The sequence below is a fragment of the Heterodontus francisci genome, chromosome 37, assembly GCF_036365525.1.
Source record: "Heterodontus francisci isolate sHetFra1 chromosome 37, sHetFra1.hap1, whole genome shotgun sequence".
NCBI classification, from domain to species: domain Eukaryota; kingdom Metazoa; phylum Chordata; class Chondrichthyes; order Heterodontiformes; family Heterodontidae; genus Heterodontus; species Heterodontus francisci.
The window spans coordinates 24205555-24221616 of record NC_090407.1 but is presented as its reverse complement, the minus strand read 5'-3'; the positions used below and the strand labels follow the sequence as shown (position 1 = coordinate 24221616).

Sequence of the window (16062 nt, the reverse complement as noted above, 5' to 3'; positions counted from 1 at the left end):
TGGCTGGTGTAGTAGGATGGGATGGTGCACTGGTAGTGGGTGGTGCAGTGGGTTTTTTTTATTTGTTCATGGGATGTGGGCATCGCTGGCTGGACTGCATTTATTGCCCATCCCTACTTGACCTTGAGAAGGTGGTGGTGAGCTGCCTTCTTGAACCGCTGCAGTCCATGTGGGGAGATACACCCACAGTGCTGTTAGGAAGGGAATTCCAGGATTTTGACCTAGCGACAGTGAAGGAATGGCGATATAGTTCCAAGTCAGGATGGTGTGTGACTTGGAGGGGAACTTGCAGGTGGTGGTGTTCCTGTGCATCTGCTGCCCTTGTCCTTCTAGGTGGAGGAGGTCAAGGGCTTGGAAGGTGCTGTCTAAGGAGCCTTGGTGCTTAGCTGCAGTGCATCTTGTATATGGTGCACACAGCTGCCATTGTGCATCAGTGGTGGAGGGAGTGAATGTTTGTGGATGGGGTGCCAATCAAGCAGGCTGCTTTGTCCTGGATGGTGTTGAGCTTCTTGAGTGTTGTTGGAGCTGCACCCATCCAGGCAAGTGGAGAGCATTCCATCACACTCCAGACTTGTGCCTTGTAGATGGTGGACAGGCTTTGGGGAGTCAGGAGGTGAGTTACTCACTGCAGAATTCCTAGCCTCTGACCTGCTCTTGTAGCCATGGTACTTACATGGCTGCTCCAGTTCAGTTTCTGGATTGGATGGTGCAATGGGACTGAAAGGAACAGTGGGACCAGATGATGCAGATGGAATAGGTGGGACAGAGGGATTGGGTGCTGCAACGGGACAGGGCAGTGCAATAGATCAGAAAGACAGGGTGGTACAGTGCGACTGGTGGTCTAGAAGGCCAGAGCTATTGGGAGTTGCTGTGGGACTGAGCTGTGCACTGGGACTTGGCTGGTCACTGGGACCTGGCAGTGCAGTGGGAGTGAGTGGTTCACTGGGACTGGGTGGTGCAGTGGATGTCACCACTGGAACCTGGGGTTTGAACCAGTCCAGACTGCGATTTTCTAAAATTAAGGCAACAGATGTCGACTTGATAATCCAACATTTCCAAGAGACTGGTACCTGGTTAGGAATCCACTGCAGACGCTGTTTAAGAGGCTGAGACTTTGGAAAGCAGTCGATGTGCTTTAGGAACGACAGTCACTTTCAAATTCCATTGCATTACTATGTAGACATTGTCTTTCTCATCGCAGCATTCCTGGAAAAACTCGTTGCTTCTGTAATTAGGGAAACAATCAACCCCAAAGCTGTCCACAGACGCGAAGCTGGATTGCCAGGGTCTGTGTTCTCCTGGTATTTGGGGAGTTGAGCACCACCCCCCACTCCCCCCCCCCCCCTTTCCCGGCGCGGGGCTCCTCTTGACTCTGTCCAGCCCAAGGGCACAAGATGGACTGAAAGTCAAGCCAGTGACATCACTAGGAGAGGCTGTCTCCAGCATTTGAGGCCAGCAGCAGCCACAGGGGAAGCGGCGGCGGCTCCGGAGGGGACAGTGGCGGAGCCTGGAGCTGGAGGTGAGGATGTGAGAGGGAGGAGGGACAGTTGCTGGAGCTGACACTCAGTCAGAATGCGGCCGCTCGGGGTGCCGGTGCTGCTGCTGTTCCTCTGCTTGTGGTGCGAGTGCAGACTGCAGCGGGGGAACTGGCTGATCGGCGGCTCCTGGAATTCCAGCAGCCCCGGGATCGCCGGAGAAGGGAGCGAGGAGGAGGAGGCTGGGAGAGCGGGGGCGCTGCGGAACGGCAGCAGCCCCGATGCCGAGGAGGCAGGGAGCGGCCTGGAGGACGGCACCTGCGCCTACAAAGTGTTGCTGAAGGGCAGAGGCGCCGGGCGGATCTGTTTCAGGACCACGGACAGCGGCTTCAGCTGCGGCGCGGCCCGCTGCCGGGTTTACCGCTCCAGCCGCTCGCTGGTGGCCAATGTGATGGCGAACAGCAGCGTGTTCCTGCAGTGGCGGCCCCGCACCCTGCACCACCTCCGGGGCTTCCACATCAACTGTACCTGGAGCGGCCTCTACACTCAGTTCCAGTGCGACAGCGTCCAGCTCGGGGTGGCGTGCCGGGACTACCTGCTCAGCAGCGTCCACGACAGCGTGGATTACCGCATCTGCCTGCACACCCTGTACGGCAACCGCAGCCAACGGGACGAGGAGTGCCTGCAGTTCCGGGCAGAGCCGGCCGGCATGCAGGACATTGTCATCGCCATGACGGCCGTGGGGGGCTCCATCTGCGTGATGCTGGTGATCATCTGCCTCTTGGTGGCCTACATTACCGAGAACATCATGCACCCTGCCTTTCCCAGGTCCTCTTCCAAGCGGGGACACGATGACCACAGAGTAACCACGTAAAAAATGGGGGAGCAGGAGGAAGAGGGGGGGGGGGGGAGTTCATCTGGAATCAGGCTCAAAGGGTCCCAGCAATGAGAGGCTACCCCCTGCAACAGATTCAACCCCCCAGTACTGGAGTTGGGGTGAGGGGAGGAGAGAGAGAAAGCAGCAACCGGCCCCCCATGGACGAATAGTCTTGTTTTCTTCCCAACAGGGATTGACTGCAAAGCCTGGTTAAATATCCTTACCGAGACTATTGGAGGGGTCAGAACAGACTCAGGCGAGTCGAGCTTGAGTTGGCAATTGGCCTGAATACTCAACATTGGTGCCCGGGGTCAGCAAGTGTTACCTCCTTCCTGTTTTCCCGGCTGGTTATCAACATCAATGTGAATCGCCCTCAGTGTCTTTTAAACAGTTACTGGCCGGAGAGCGGACCCACTGCAGGAACTTGCTCTGACACAAGAAGCACAAACAAGAGACCGTTTATCTCCTGTTCGGATCAAAATTTATTTTCAGTTTAATTGTGTATTTTTTAAAGTTTTATTTCGGATATTTGAGAGCGGAAAATGTCCATGTATTTACTGGTTGTGGGAAATAAAATCCAAACATTTACTGTACGCGCTTTGTATCCGGGATCAAGCTGTGTTTACTATTTTTTGAACTGAGCGTTAGAGAGTCTCAGGATGGCCACTTCTCATTTACACAAATTCGGTCAGACCGTCCCCTCATCATTTGGGATTTCTGGACAGTAACTGTGAGGCTGGAGGGACAAGGTTAGAGAGGACAAGCGGTGTGAGCACGTTGTAGCGCAACTCACATCCTGCAACTCTTCCGCAATCTGCGGGCGACGAGGGATGAATGAGAATCAGAGAGGAAAGAGTTGGAAACACGAGAGACAAAGAGGGAGAACAAACTGAAAAGACAGAGACAGACAGTACAGAGAGAGAGAGAGAAAAAAAAATAGGGAGAGTGACAGTAAGGAGAAAGTCAGACACAGACTGAGTAGATATAAAGGCGAACACTGGAGAGTTGGACACAGAGGGAGAGAGACAGCAAAATGTGAGAGACAGAGAATGAGAGCGCATTGACAGAGATATAGAGTAACAACGAAAGAAACATTGCGGGCAAACGGGCTGGGGGTGTTTAGATGTGATACTGATGCTGTTATTTCCTGTTTATAACTGAGATTGATTAAATTCTTCAAAATCTCCATTAACTGTGAGATAGAGTAAAAGGGTCACTGTCAAACAGGTGTAGAGTCTGAGATTGGGGTTTTGTTCACGAAACCTTGTGTATGAAATCTCATTTTATTTTGTCTGTACAGGGCAAAACCCTGAAGCAAATCTGAACGAAATGTTAAGCCAACCCCGAGGAACCTCCCGAATCTCTTCCACTCTATCTGCATTTGTGGCCCGGTGTCCTACTTTGTTTTATAATGCTGCTGTAAAGCGCCTAGTGACGTTTTATTAAAGGCGCTATATAAATATAAGTTGTTGTTTGTTGTTATTTTAAGTAAAAGTTTCCCGTGACTGTATATCAACTTGCAGGCCGACCCCAGATTCAGGTTGAAGTCTGGCTGGTTAAAGATCCCAGAATTTCATTTACTTTCATGTAGATCTACACAGGATCCGTAACCTTGTTGCTGCTCTTTACTGTTCCGAGTAAATTATGCTCTTTCCACTTCGATATATATTTTCCCCCGACTGCAGCTTCCTAGGGGAAAGAGGAGGCAGAGATTCCCTGTTACACTGCGGGCAGAATAAGCCGATCAGAAATATAGAAGCAGAAAACAAAGAAGAAGAAAACAAAACTGGAATTAAATATTGGGCAGTCAGGGGGTGGAGGTTAGGGCGGAATTGCGTGATGAGATCCTCACCTTTCACTTGTAAGCAGAGATGAGCGATACCGATAAGCAGACTAGAGAGTGTTTCTAATATCGGAAGATATATTTCTAGATTCGGATGTTGTTAAACATGTTCAAATAATTCAGAAACCCCGGTTTGACCCTTTTTATCTCTCTCACAGTTAGTGGAGGGCGGGAGGTGCGTTAGAAATCGTTGGGAACTGGCTCATTGCCAGAACATCAATCTTCTAAACGATTACACTGGAACTTTTAAGCTCATAAAGATCCCTGTTGTTACAACACAATTAACTTCAACATCAACTTTCAGCTGTGAAATAATTTTAAAAAGTCATTCTAATGGAAATTATTTTTCCATTCTCCCTAATTGAGACGATTTAATCCCTGCGGAGACAGTGATGGGCAAAAAAAAAAAACAGCAGTCCTTAAAATTGCTGATTTTTAAAAAGGCTGTAATTCACTTTAAACAATTACTCTACAGTATTTTTTGTAATAATTAGCATTTTACAATGCGCGGAATGTGCTCCAGATTTCCTCAATACAAAAGGAGTAACCACATTCAGACTGGTCTGGTTTAACTCATGATCCCACAGTCACAGTACCAAATACCCCAGAAACACTAAAGATTTAAACAGCCAATTAATGTATTGATAATTGTTGGCAAATTCACTAAAAGAAGCGTTTAACTGCAGGAGTCCAGGGCGCTCAGGTCACGTTACCGTTTGTGGTGTGTTCCCCTGGTAATAAATGGTTGATCTGAATGTGTCTAATTTCCATGAAATTTTCAGAAGCTCCAATGCTCAGATTTGCAGAAACTGATCACACTGGTGGGGGAGCGGGTGTTGGCTCTGAGGAAGCAGCTGGGGGTTTATAAAATGAGTTCATAATCATGAAGAGGCAACCAGTAGCAAATGAAATTCAATATGGATAAGTGTAAGGAAGGGGAAAAAAAGTGTATATAAAACACGTGATGGTGTGAAATTAGCTTGTGGTGAAGTTGAAAGCGATCTAGGGATTGATAGACTTGGCACTGAGCGTGACCAATCACTAGGGAGTTGCAATCAGTGAAGCCAATAGAATATATCTAAATAGGAGAGATTTGGAAGGATACATAACCAAATTACACTGTGCTCTAGTCAGATTGCACCCCCCCCCCCTACTTTTGGTGACACTGTAGCTGTAACTAACCCCCTTTGATTTTTGTCAAGGGGGTCTTTATTCCTCAGGCCCCCTTTATATACATTTTACATAAATAACGTTATTAAAAACAGATAAATAAAACAGAACTCAAATTAAAATGCAATTCTCTACATCGATGATGCACTCCAGCCCCTGCAGCGTGAACCCTTTGAGTTTGGTCCCATGAAAAATCTGGTTAAAATACAGTTCATGCAGAATTAGAGAATGTTGCAATGGAGAAAGAGCACAATGGTCCATTGTGCCCTGACCTCACTGTCTACTAGACCCATTTCCTTTCCCTATCTCCATGCCCTTTAGAATTAAGAGGTCAGCCATGTAGGACAAAATGAGGAGTAATTTCTTCACTCAGAAGGTTGTGGATCTTTGGAATTCTCCACCCTAGAGAGCCGCGGATGCTCCATTTTTGAGTATATTCTAGATAGAGATCAACAGCTTTTTGGATACTATGGGAATCAAGGCGTATGGGGATATTGCGGGAAGGTGGTTGAGGTAGGAGATCAGCTGTGATCTTAGTGATGGTGGTTCCAAGGGCCAAATGGCTACTCCTGTTACTATTTCTTATGATTTTTATTTTTCAAAGATTGGTCCACTTCTTTTTAAAAAGTGATTATGGGTTCTGCTTCCACTGCTGTTTCTGGTAGGACATTTGTATCCTAACAACCCACTGCCAAAAAACACCTAATCTTCATGCTTTCAGTGATTTATGTCCTCCAGTTACTGACTCACCACACAAAATAGTTTTTCCCTAGTAACCTTACCAAATCCTTCACAATTTTGACCGCCTGTATCAGATCTGCTCTTACCATTCTCTGTTTCAGTCTCAGTTTTTCTTGTCTCTCTCTTTATAACTAAAGCCTTTCCTCCAGCCTCAGGGGGCATCCATTGTTCACTACCTTCTGTTTCCTGTCAGCGGTTTCGTATCCATGTTGCTGTTCTCCCTTTTATTCCATGAGCTATAACTTTGTTCATAAGTCTGCTGTGCAGTACTGTATCAAATGCTTCTTGGAGTTCCAGGTTCACCATATCAACAGCATTGCCCTTATCAACCCTCTCTGTTACCTCTTCAGAAAGCTCCAGCCAATTGGTTGAACATGATTTTTGCTTGATGGATCCATGCTGGCTTTCCTTAATTGATCCGCATTTGTCCATGTGATGATTAATTTCGTCCCATGGATAGATTGTTAAATGGATAGATTGGGGAAACTGGGGCTGTTCTCCATAGAGAAGGTTGAGAGGAGATTTGATAATGGTATTCAAAATAATGAAGGGTCTGGACAGAGCAGATAGGGAGAAACTGTTCCCATTGTCAGAAGGGTCGAGAACTAGAAGACACTTATTTAAAGTGATTGGCAAATGAATCAACGATGACATGAGGAAAAACAATTTTTACGCAGTGAGTGGTTAGGATCAGGAGTGTACTGCCTATTAGTGTGGTAGAGGCAGATTCAATTGTTGCTTTCAAAAGGGAATTGGACAATTATCTGAAGAGAAAAATATTGCAGCGCTCTGGGGTAAAGGCAAGGGAGAGGGATTAGCTGAGTAGCTCTTACAGAAAGCCAGCATCGACATGAAGGGCCAAATGGCCTCCTTCTGTGCTGTAACCATTCTATGATTCTTTCTTCTTAACCTTAACAGCTTAACAGAAGGGACTTCATTAGTAGTACTTAAAATGGTAAAAGAGCTAAGAAAGACAAATCTGAAACAGTACTTCAAGCCAAATTGTGACGGCCATACATGGACTCAGGTTCAAATTAGCAAAAGGCAAATTTAGGACTGACATCAGAGAATCCTTCAAATACAAACTGGCTAATATATGGATAGACTTCTGGGTAGAGCAGTGCCGACAAAAACATATGAAATTATTAATAAATAGTTGGATGCTGTGATGGGGGGAGAGGGGAGGTCTTTCTTGGATGGATGCGCTAGAATTGGCCAAATGAATGAATTTGAGTGTGTATGTGAGAGTAAGCATCAGAGTGTAAACAGATCAAAACAGGATAAAGGTGTGACTTAATGCAACATTAAAAAGAATGCTAATGATTTGTAGCATTATCTGTGGACAAAAAAAGGGAAGGGAAGGTGCTAAACTCAGTTAAATTCCTGTAGAATTTTAATATTGTCCACGCATTGTTACAAGGGTCTTTGTGAAGCCTATCCATATCCTTTAAGTCACTATTCACATCCCAATAGAAAATAGAGTTCTGCAGGGTGGGCAATTATTCTGCCTGAGCTAAGTTGATGGTTTATATTTAATAAAAAAATGGCTCTTTGCTCTAATATTTTAAAAACCTGCATACTGAATGAATGCTCCTTTCTCCTTCGATTATGATGCTTTGTGATGTAGTTGTTGCATTCTTTGTAGATTGAGTCTAATGCCTCCCGTGTTTTGATCTGTGAGTGTGCCACTGTAACAGGTTGCATCAGTCATGGACCATTTTACATTAAGGCAAAAGCAAGATGGTGAAGTGAGGGCAGATAGATTGAGTGAGGGATCTGAAAATGGAGCAGACCCGCTCATCCCTCTAAGAAATTGTATTTTGTAAGGAAGCTGATAGTTTGTCATCAAGTTCCATTTGTTGCTGAATGATATCGCTGGAGGGAAACAGAATGTTTTTCCAGTGAAGCAAATGTAATGGACGCAACAGCTTTCCTTCTGCAGATGGAGATTGTTCACATATTTGCTAGAATGAACTTAGAAAATAAACAAAATTCTAACACTGAATTATTTTACAGACTACATTTTACATGAATAATGCATTCTTCTGTCAAAACTATCACTGCAAGCAAGTGAGCAGCAGAAATTATCCGGACAGACAAACTGAGAGAGAATGCAATTTTCCATCACATAGTAGACCAAATTAGAAATACGTTGTGGCATATTTTTTAAAAAACCAGACATGTCACAGCACAAAACTGCTTAATGCAGCAGGTAAAGATCAAATTAGCCAATGATATGCAGTCGTTGCCCGCAGTGTGCAGCAGCTCATCATCTCAACATTGCACAGGAACCTCTATGACCTCAAATCAGCATCTTGTAGTTTGAGAACACAATGCACGAGTGACTGACATTGGTAAATATGGTATGATCAGCTTAATCTTTGCTGTTGTTCCTTTTCCATAAGCCAAGCCCCTGTACCACGCTAGATCATATTATAAAATGAAATCATGGTTGAGGAATCTAACAGAATTTTCTGAGGATGCAACGAGCTGGGTAGATAAAAGGGAACCCTTTGATGTATATTTAGATTTTCAAAAGGCATTTGATAAGCTGCCACATGAAAGGTTGTTGCACAAAATAAGGACTCATGCAGTTGGAGGTAATATATTAGTATGGATAGAGGATTGATTAAAGGACAGAACACAGAGAGTAGGAATAAATGGGTCATTTTCAGGTGGGCAGGCTGTTACTAATGGGGTGCCACAAGGATCTGTACTGGGGGGCTCAGCTATTTATAATCTATAGGAATGACATAGACGCAGGGATTGCATGCAATGTATCCAAGTTTGCTGATGATACAAAGCTATGTGGGAAAGTAAGCTGTCAGTAGGACACAAAGTCTGCAAAGGGATTCCGATAGGCTAAGTGAATGGGCAAGAAGTGGCAGTAGAAGTATAATGGGGGTAAACACGAGGTTATTCACATTGGTAGCAAGAATAGAAAAGCAGAATATCTTTTAAAAGGTGAGAAAGTATTAAATGTTGGTGCTTAGAGGGATTTGGCTGTCCTTGTACCGGAAACAGAGAAAGTTAACATGCAGATACAGCAAGTAATTAGGAAGGCAATTTGTACTTTGGGCTTTATTGCAAGGGGGTTGGAGTACAAGAGTAAGGAAGCCTACTGCGATTGTACTGGGCTTTGGTGAGACCACACCTGGAGTACTCTGTACAGTTTTAGTCTCCGTACCTAAAGAAGGAAATACTCACCTTAGTTGGGGTGCAACAAAGGTTCACTGGATTGATTCTTGGGTTGAGAGGGCTGTCCTAGAGTCATAGAGCTATACAGCACAGAAACAGGTCCTTCGGTCCATAGTGTCCCTGCCGGCCATCAAGCACCTATCTATTCTAATTCCATTTTCCAGCACTTGGCCCATAGCCTTTTATGCTACGGCGTTTCTAGTGCTCATCTAGATACTTCTTAAATGTTGTGAGGGTTCCTGCCTCTACCACCCCTTCAGGCAGTGTGTTCCAGATTCCAAATACCCTCTGGGTGAAAACATTTTTCCTCAAATCCCCTCTAAGCCTCCTGCCCCTTACCTTAAATCTATGCCCCCTGGTTATTGACACCTTCAATAAGGGAAAAAGTTTCTTCCCATCTACTCTATCTATGCCCCTCATAATTTTGTACAACTCAATCAGGTCTTCCCTCAGCCTTCTCTGCTCTAAGGAAATAACCCTAGCCTATCCAGTCTCTCTTCTCAGCTGAAATGCTCCAGCCCAGGCAACATTCTGGTGAATCTCCTCTGCACCCCTCCAGTGCAATCACATCCTTCCTATAGTGTGGCGACCATGAGGAAAGATTGAATAGAATGGGCCTACACTCTCTGCCATCTAGAAGAAGATCTCATTAAAACATATAAGATTCTGAGAGGGCTTGACAAGGTTGCTGCTGAGATGCTGTTTCTCCTGGGGAGTCTAGAACAAGGGGTAATAGTTTCAGGATAAGGGCATTTTAAACTGAGATGAGGAGAAATTTCTTCATTCAGCAGATTGTGAATCTTTGGAATTCTCTATCCCAGAGGGCTGTGGATGCTCAGAGGTTGAGTTTATTCAAGGCTGAGATTGATAGATTTTTGGATTGTAAAGGGATCGAGGGATATGGGATCGGACAGGGAAAGTGGAGTTGAAGTCAGGGATCAGCCCATGATCTTATTAAATGGTGGAGCAGATTCAAAGGACCATATGGCCTACTCCTATTTCTTATGTTTCTTCAAATCCTAGAAAACAGGAGAGCTCCAAGCCCCTGTTCACCACAAACTGTCCCCTCAAATGACCACTTCTCACCAATCCCTCCCATTGTTTCTGTTACCTCAGGCACCACCTCCGAGGAGCTCATGAACTGTTCCATGTCCAAAATAAAGGTAATCTGCTAGGCCGTCTCTTCTGATTGTACCCCCCCCCCCCCCCCACCACCACCCCGTCTAGCACCTTATCCTCCCTTTCTCAGCCCTCATCCATGCTCTTCCTATTTGAGTCCCTATACTCCTACTTATTCAAAGGTTTCTTCTCTATCTGACAAGCCTGATGCCACTAAATGTAAAAGCAAAATGCTTCAGATGCTTGAAATCTGAAATAAATGTATCTTGTGGTTGAAACCCACCATCCATGAGCCCCTCCTATCCCAGCTCCTGAAGACCCAATGCTGCTCTTCAGTCCCATACTTGTCAACATTATCAACCTGCCCCTTTCTTCCAGATTGGTTCCCACATCAAAACTGCTGTCTTTACACCCGTTCTTCTGTTCTCTCCAGAGTTTGAGTTGTTAAGTTGTTCGTTTGGTGCCACAGGGAGCAGTATACTTACCGACTGAATCTCTGACAGCCTCAACAGTTTAAGGACTCGCTGGGAGTGAGAACCCAGTTCTCACTTCCCTCCAAGTGCTAGGCAACTCCCTGGAGTTTCTGCTGCTCAGTATGTTCAGTGTTTCGATTCTGGTCCTAATTTTACATCAGCCCAATCAATCAGAAGACAGATTTATAAATGCAATAACTGCAAAGAACATTGCAAGCAGATAATTTTGCTGATTGAAATGGATAATTGTCAGTGAAATAAGATTCAGGAGGAGAGGCAAGTGTGGAGATGACGCAGACAGTCGGGAGGCAACTAACCTGCTTCCTGTCTTCCACTGGCAGCTGGTATAACTATTAGATCTCTGTGCATCATTCTGGCCCAAATTACACCCCACCACAGCCTCTAATTCTCTGATTCATCCTCTGTTACACGTCCCTATTAACTCTCATTCTTCCTGACGGTGATGATAACTCAGCAATCAATTACCCAAGGTCTCCTTGAGTTCCTTGCTCTACTGCCTCAATAACAGATGATGGGAACTGCTTGTCAGGGTTCAATTATCTCATTGAATTCTGTCCATTTTGATTATTTTCTTCTATAGGTTTTAACAAATGCTCAATAAATGTGAAGAAAATAGAGAGTTGATTTAAAATTAATTTAAAGTTTTTTGAAATGCTTGATCAATGAAAAAGAAAGACTTTCATTGATATAGCACCTTCCATGACCTCAGGATGTACCAAAGCACTCTTACGGCCAATTAAATACTTTTGAAGTGTAGTCACTGTTGTAATGTAGGGAACGTGGCAGCCTATTTGTGCACAGCGAGCTCCCACAACAACAATGTGACCAGATAATCTGTTCATTAGTGATGTTGAATGAAGGATAAATTTTGGCCAGCACACTGAGGAGAACTCCCCATCTCTTCTTCAAAATAAGGGCCTTGGAACCCTTTATGTCCACCTAAGAGAGCAGACGGGCCTCAGTCTAATGACTCATCCAAATGACGTTAAGTGTTTGGCCTCTGACCCGACTTTTACATCACCCCCATCAATCAGAAGAAGGATTTATAATTGCAATAATTGCATGAGCAGTGATAACACTTGACTATAATCTAGTCAGTCACAATCTCCTATATAATAATTCTGTTCTCTTCATGCAATTTCTTTGAAAGGATTCCGAACTCCCCCTGGATTCAATTAAAATCTGGCTTTCTGAGGCACTGAGGTACATCTCATTCTTTCAGCTACTGGTAAGGCTGCAGAATGGAATGCTAATCATGTGTAGGTCAGAGAGGGGAGAGATACACATCCTAAAAAATGCATTCATAAAATACGAGTCCTGAATGCTGACATGGATCCAAGCCTGCCAGCTGGGGCCAAGTGTGATCTCTCGATCATCTAGGAGAGTGCAGTAGTTGTGCTATGAATAGGCTGCCATGAATAATTTGTCTCTGCTCATCAAAATGTATCTGTGTAGATAACAGCCCATTGAATGATGGAGTACCCTTAATTACTGATATTGAGATCACTCAAGGATCTATTTAAATACTGAATTTCCTGGCAATTATCCTTTTGGTTTTCGAGCACCTGTCATTGAAATTTCATTCACACACTAACTGACCTGTATGCAGCTGTTAGTGATGGGAACCTGACCAATAATTTTGCACAGTATGCTGAAGCCTGAACACCTGGTGCCAGTCAGACCTCAAATGCAGTTCACTAAACAGTAGCTACAACAGATTAATGAATCAATGAATTCTATTTGATGGCATTGGGTTTGCGACCAATTTAAGTCCCAATTCGTTTCAACATTTTTCATTAATGTTCTGTGGGACAAATTAAGCATTCAAAAATGAGAAAACCAAAGATTTTGACACCATTTGCACACTAAGAACTTGCAGGTCAGGTACAGTACAGTTTAGAAGCAGAGTACAACTTCCCTCTATATTAATCTAGATAGCACTTCCAGATTAGGTACAGCTCAGATGACATACAGAGTAATGCAATGTCTTTTTTAAAATCTGTTTATGGGATGTGGGCATCGCTGGCAAGGCCAGCATTTAGCGCCCATCCCTAATTGCCCTTGAGAAGGTGGTGGTGAGCCGCCTTCTTGAACCGCTGCAGTCCTTGTTGGGTAGGTACACCCACAGTGCTGTTAGGGATGGAGTTCCAGGATTTTGACCTAGTGACAGTAAAGGAACAGAGATATAGTCCCAAGTCAGGATGGTGTGTAACTTGGAGGGTAACTTGCAAGTGGTGGTGTTCCATGTGCCTGCTGCTCTTGTTCTAGGTGGTAGAGATCGGACGTTTGGAAGTTGCTGTCGGAGGAGCCTTGGTGAGTTGCTGCAGTGCATCTCATAGATGGTACACACTGCTGCCACTGTGTGGCAGTGGTGGAGGGAGTGAATGTTTAAGGTGGTAGCTGGGGTACCAATCAAGTGAGCTGCTTTATATTGATGGTGTCGAGCTTCTTGGCTGTTGTTGGAGCTGCGTTCATCCAGACAAGTGGAGAATATTCCATCACACATTCCATGACTTGGGCCTTGTAGATTACGGACAGGCTTTGGAGAGTCGGGTGATGAGTCACTCACTGCAGAATTCCAAGCCTCTGAACTGCTCTTGTAGCCACAGTATTTATGTGGCTAGTCCATGGTAACCCCCAGGATGTTGATGGTGAGAGATTCAGTGTTGGTAATGTCTTTGAATGTCAAGGGGCAATGGTTAGATTCTCTCTTGTTTGAGATGGTCATTGCATTTGTGTAACACGAATGTTACTTGCCACTTATCTGCCCAAGACTGAATGTTATCCAGGTCTTGCTGCAAGTGGGCATGGACTGTTTCAGTATCTGGAGTTATGAATGGGACTGAACACTGTGCAATCATTAGCGAACATCCCTACTTCTGACCTTATGATGGAGGGAAGGTCATTGATGAAACAGCTGAAGATGGTTGGGCATCGGACACTGCCCTGAGGAACTCCTGCAGTGATGTCTGGGGCTGAAATGATTGGCCTCCAACATTGACAACCATCTTCCTTTATGCTACGTATGACTCCAGCCAGTGGAGAGTTTTCCCCTGATTCCCATTGTCTTCAATTTTGTGACGGCACCTTGATGCCACACTTGGTCAAATGCTGCCTTGATGTCAAGGGCAATTATTCTCATCTCACCTGCATTGCCCCTTCATAGACTTTCAGGTATGGTACAGCAGGGGTTATATATAAAATAAATTCCAGTTATAATTTTGTGTTCATTTACCTTATTTCAGACTACACTTATATCTAAATCCTTGTTATCTGTGTCCTAGTGAGTATTTTTACTTACTCAGATATCCAGGGAAATTTGTACAGTGTCCAAATATTACAGAGAGAACTCTCCAGTTTATTTCAGGCACTAACTTAATCATGTGATCTCACATAATCTTCCTTGTCTTTGGAAGGGGCCAAAATAACATTACACTAGACTTTGACAGGTTTAAACTGCCAATCAAATTTGTTGAACAATTAAAGAACAAGTAAATAGTAGCAGCAATACAGCAGAATATTCTGCAATACTTGTTAGGTTTAGCTAGTGCTTTGTGTAATAGTTATAAGTAATATTCTTACATAGAAATCTTTTTCTTCCTTTTTGTACTTTCCACAGTAACTATTAAGTTTGAATAAGTCACTTCAAAGTTTCCAAATAATCTCACTGGCCTCGATATTTACTGTGGTGGGAATTCCAAACAGGGTTGAGGATGGGGTCCTAGTCGGTCCCAAACACCGTGGAATTTTAACTCAGCAGTGGTGTATTTCTTTTAATAGGTTCTCTGCCCAGAGCCCAGCCAGGGTTTAGCTCCCTGTTGGGCTGGAGAAGATGCCACAGCCCAGGCGAAGGTATGTTTCGTGCTGCTTTGCCTAGAGATCATGAGAGAGGTGTGGGTACAGTATGATGTGGAGCGTTGGTGATCTCAGGGGTTTGGAGAGATTGGGGGCAGAGATGCTGGGTCAGTGATTGTGGAGGGGGGGGGGGGGGGGGTGGGGGGTCTGATTATGGGGGGGTGGGTCCAATAGCAGTGGATCCGATCCTGGGGCGATGATCACAGCTTATAAATGTTTGCTGAAATACCAGATAATATAAGCTTAAAGAATGAACTTTCATTTATATGAAGCCTTTTCACAAGCTTAGGATGTCACAAAGCACTTTCCAGCCAATTTTGAAGTGTAGTCACTGTTGTAAAGGAGGAAATTACTGTTTTCTCCTTCATGTAAGCTTGGTCAATGTGGACTCCTGAACTAGGTTCAATCACCTAAGAGGGTCAAAGAGGAATTTTTCAGAGTTTTTTTTCTCACTGGCTTTGTTTTTCTAATTTTTTTTTGCCTCTTCCAGGAGATTCCATGGCTGCAGTTGGATAAGGGGTGTTTAATCACAATGCTTCAGGCATCAAGATTGTGTGGGACAGGCTGGATAGACCAGATGGTCTGTTCCTGCCTGTCATATTCATATGTTCATATGTCACTATGCACATGCACAGTGAACACATGAGCTTTTTTTTCTGCCCTATTCTAATACCTCTTCTATGTACCAGCTGAAGGCCTGGCATGAGATTGTTTGATGATTTACTGTCCGCAAAACATTATTAGCCTCATTTGATATGAACAGTGGGCAGGCTAACACTTTGTCATGGGCTCCTTGGCAGCCTATTCCTGCACAGGTGAGAATTGCTTAGGTACAATGGGATTCCATACAGTGGGAGTGAACAGGAAATGCACAATGTTATGACCAGGTGAGAAATGTGTCTAGGGGTCTTTTGCTGTCTTTACCTGGTCTTATTGTAACTGGGTTTAATTTTAAACACACAGTGTTTTGAGCTCCCCCTTTGTGAATTCTTGTTCACAGCTTTCCAATTATAAGGCAAAGAAATGAGCACAAACAGGCTTTCTTTGGTTTAAAGAAGAAAAGTAAAATGTATTAAACTTACTTAAACTCTAATACGGTTCACGCCTACGGATATACAACCCGCCCAGGCAAACATGCACACACGATATACACATGCAGATAGGAACAGAAAGGAGAAGAGAAGATAAAGTGGAACAGTTTGAGGCAATATCTTGTTACTGTGCTTCGAGCTCATTGTAGTCCTTGATTGAAGATATGGTCTTGCGTTTCGTTGAGGCCCAGTATTCTTC

General features: G+C 44.3%; 1 protein-coding gene across 1 annotated transcript; it reads left to right on the top strand.

The window, feature by feature from the left end:
- The first annotated feature begins 1572 nt into the window (after positions 1 to 1572).
- fndc10 (fibronectin type III domain containing 10) lies at positions 1573 to 2349 on the top strand. Its single transcript, XM_068016787.1, has one exon. It carries the CDS (start codon positions 1573 to 1575, stop codon positions 2347 to 2349), a length of 777 nt encoding a protein of 258 aa, XP_067872888.1.
- The last annotated feature ends 13713 nt before the right edge of the window (positions 2350 to 16062 follow it).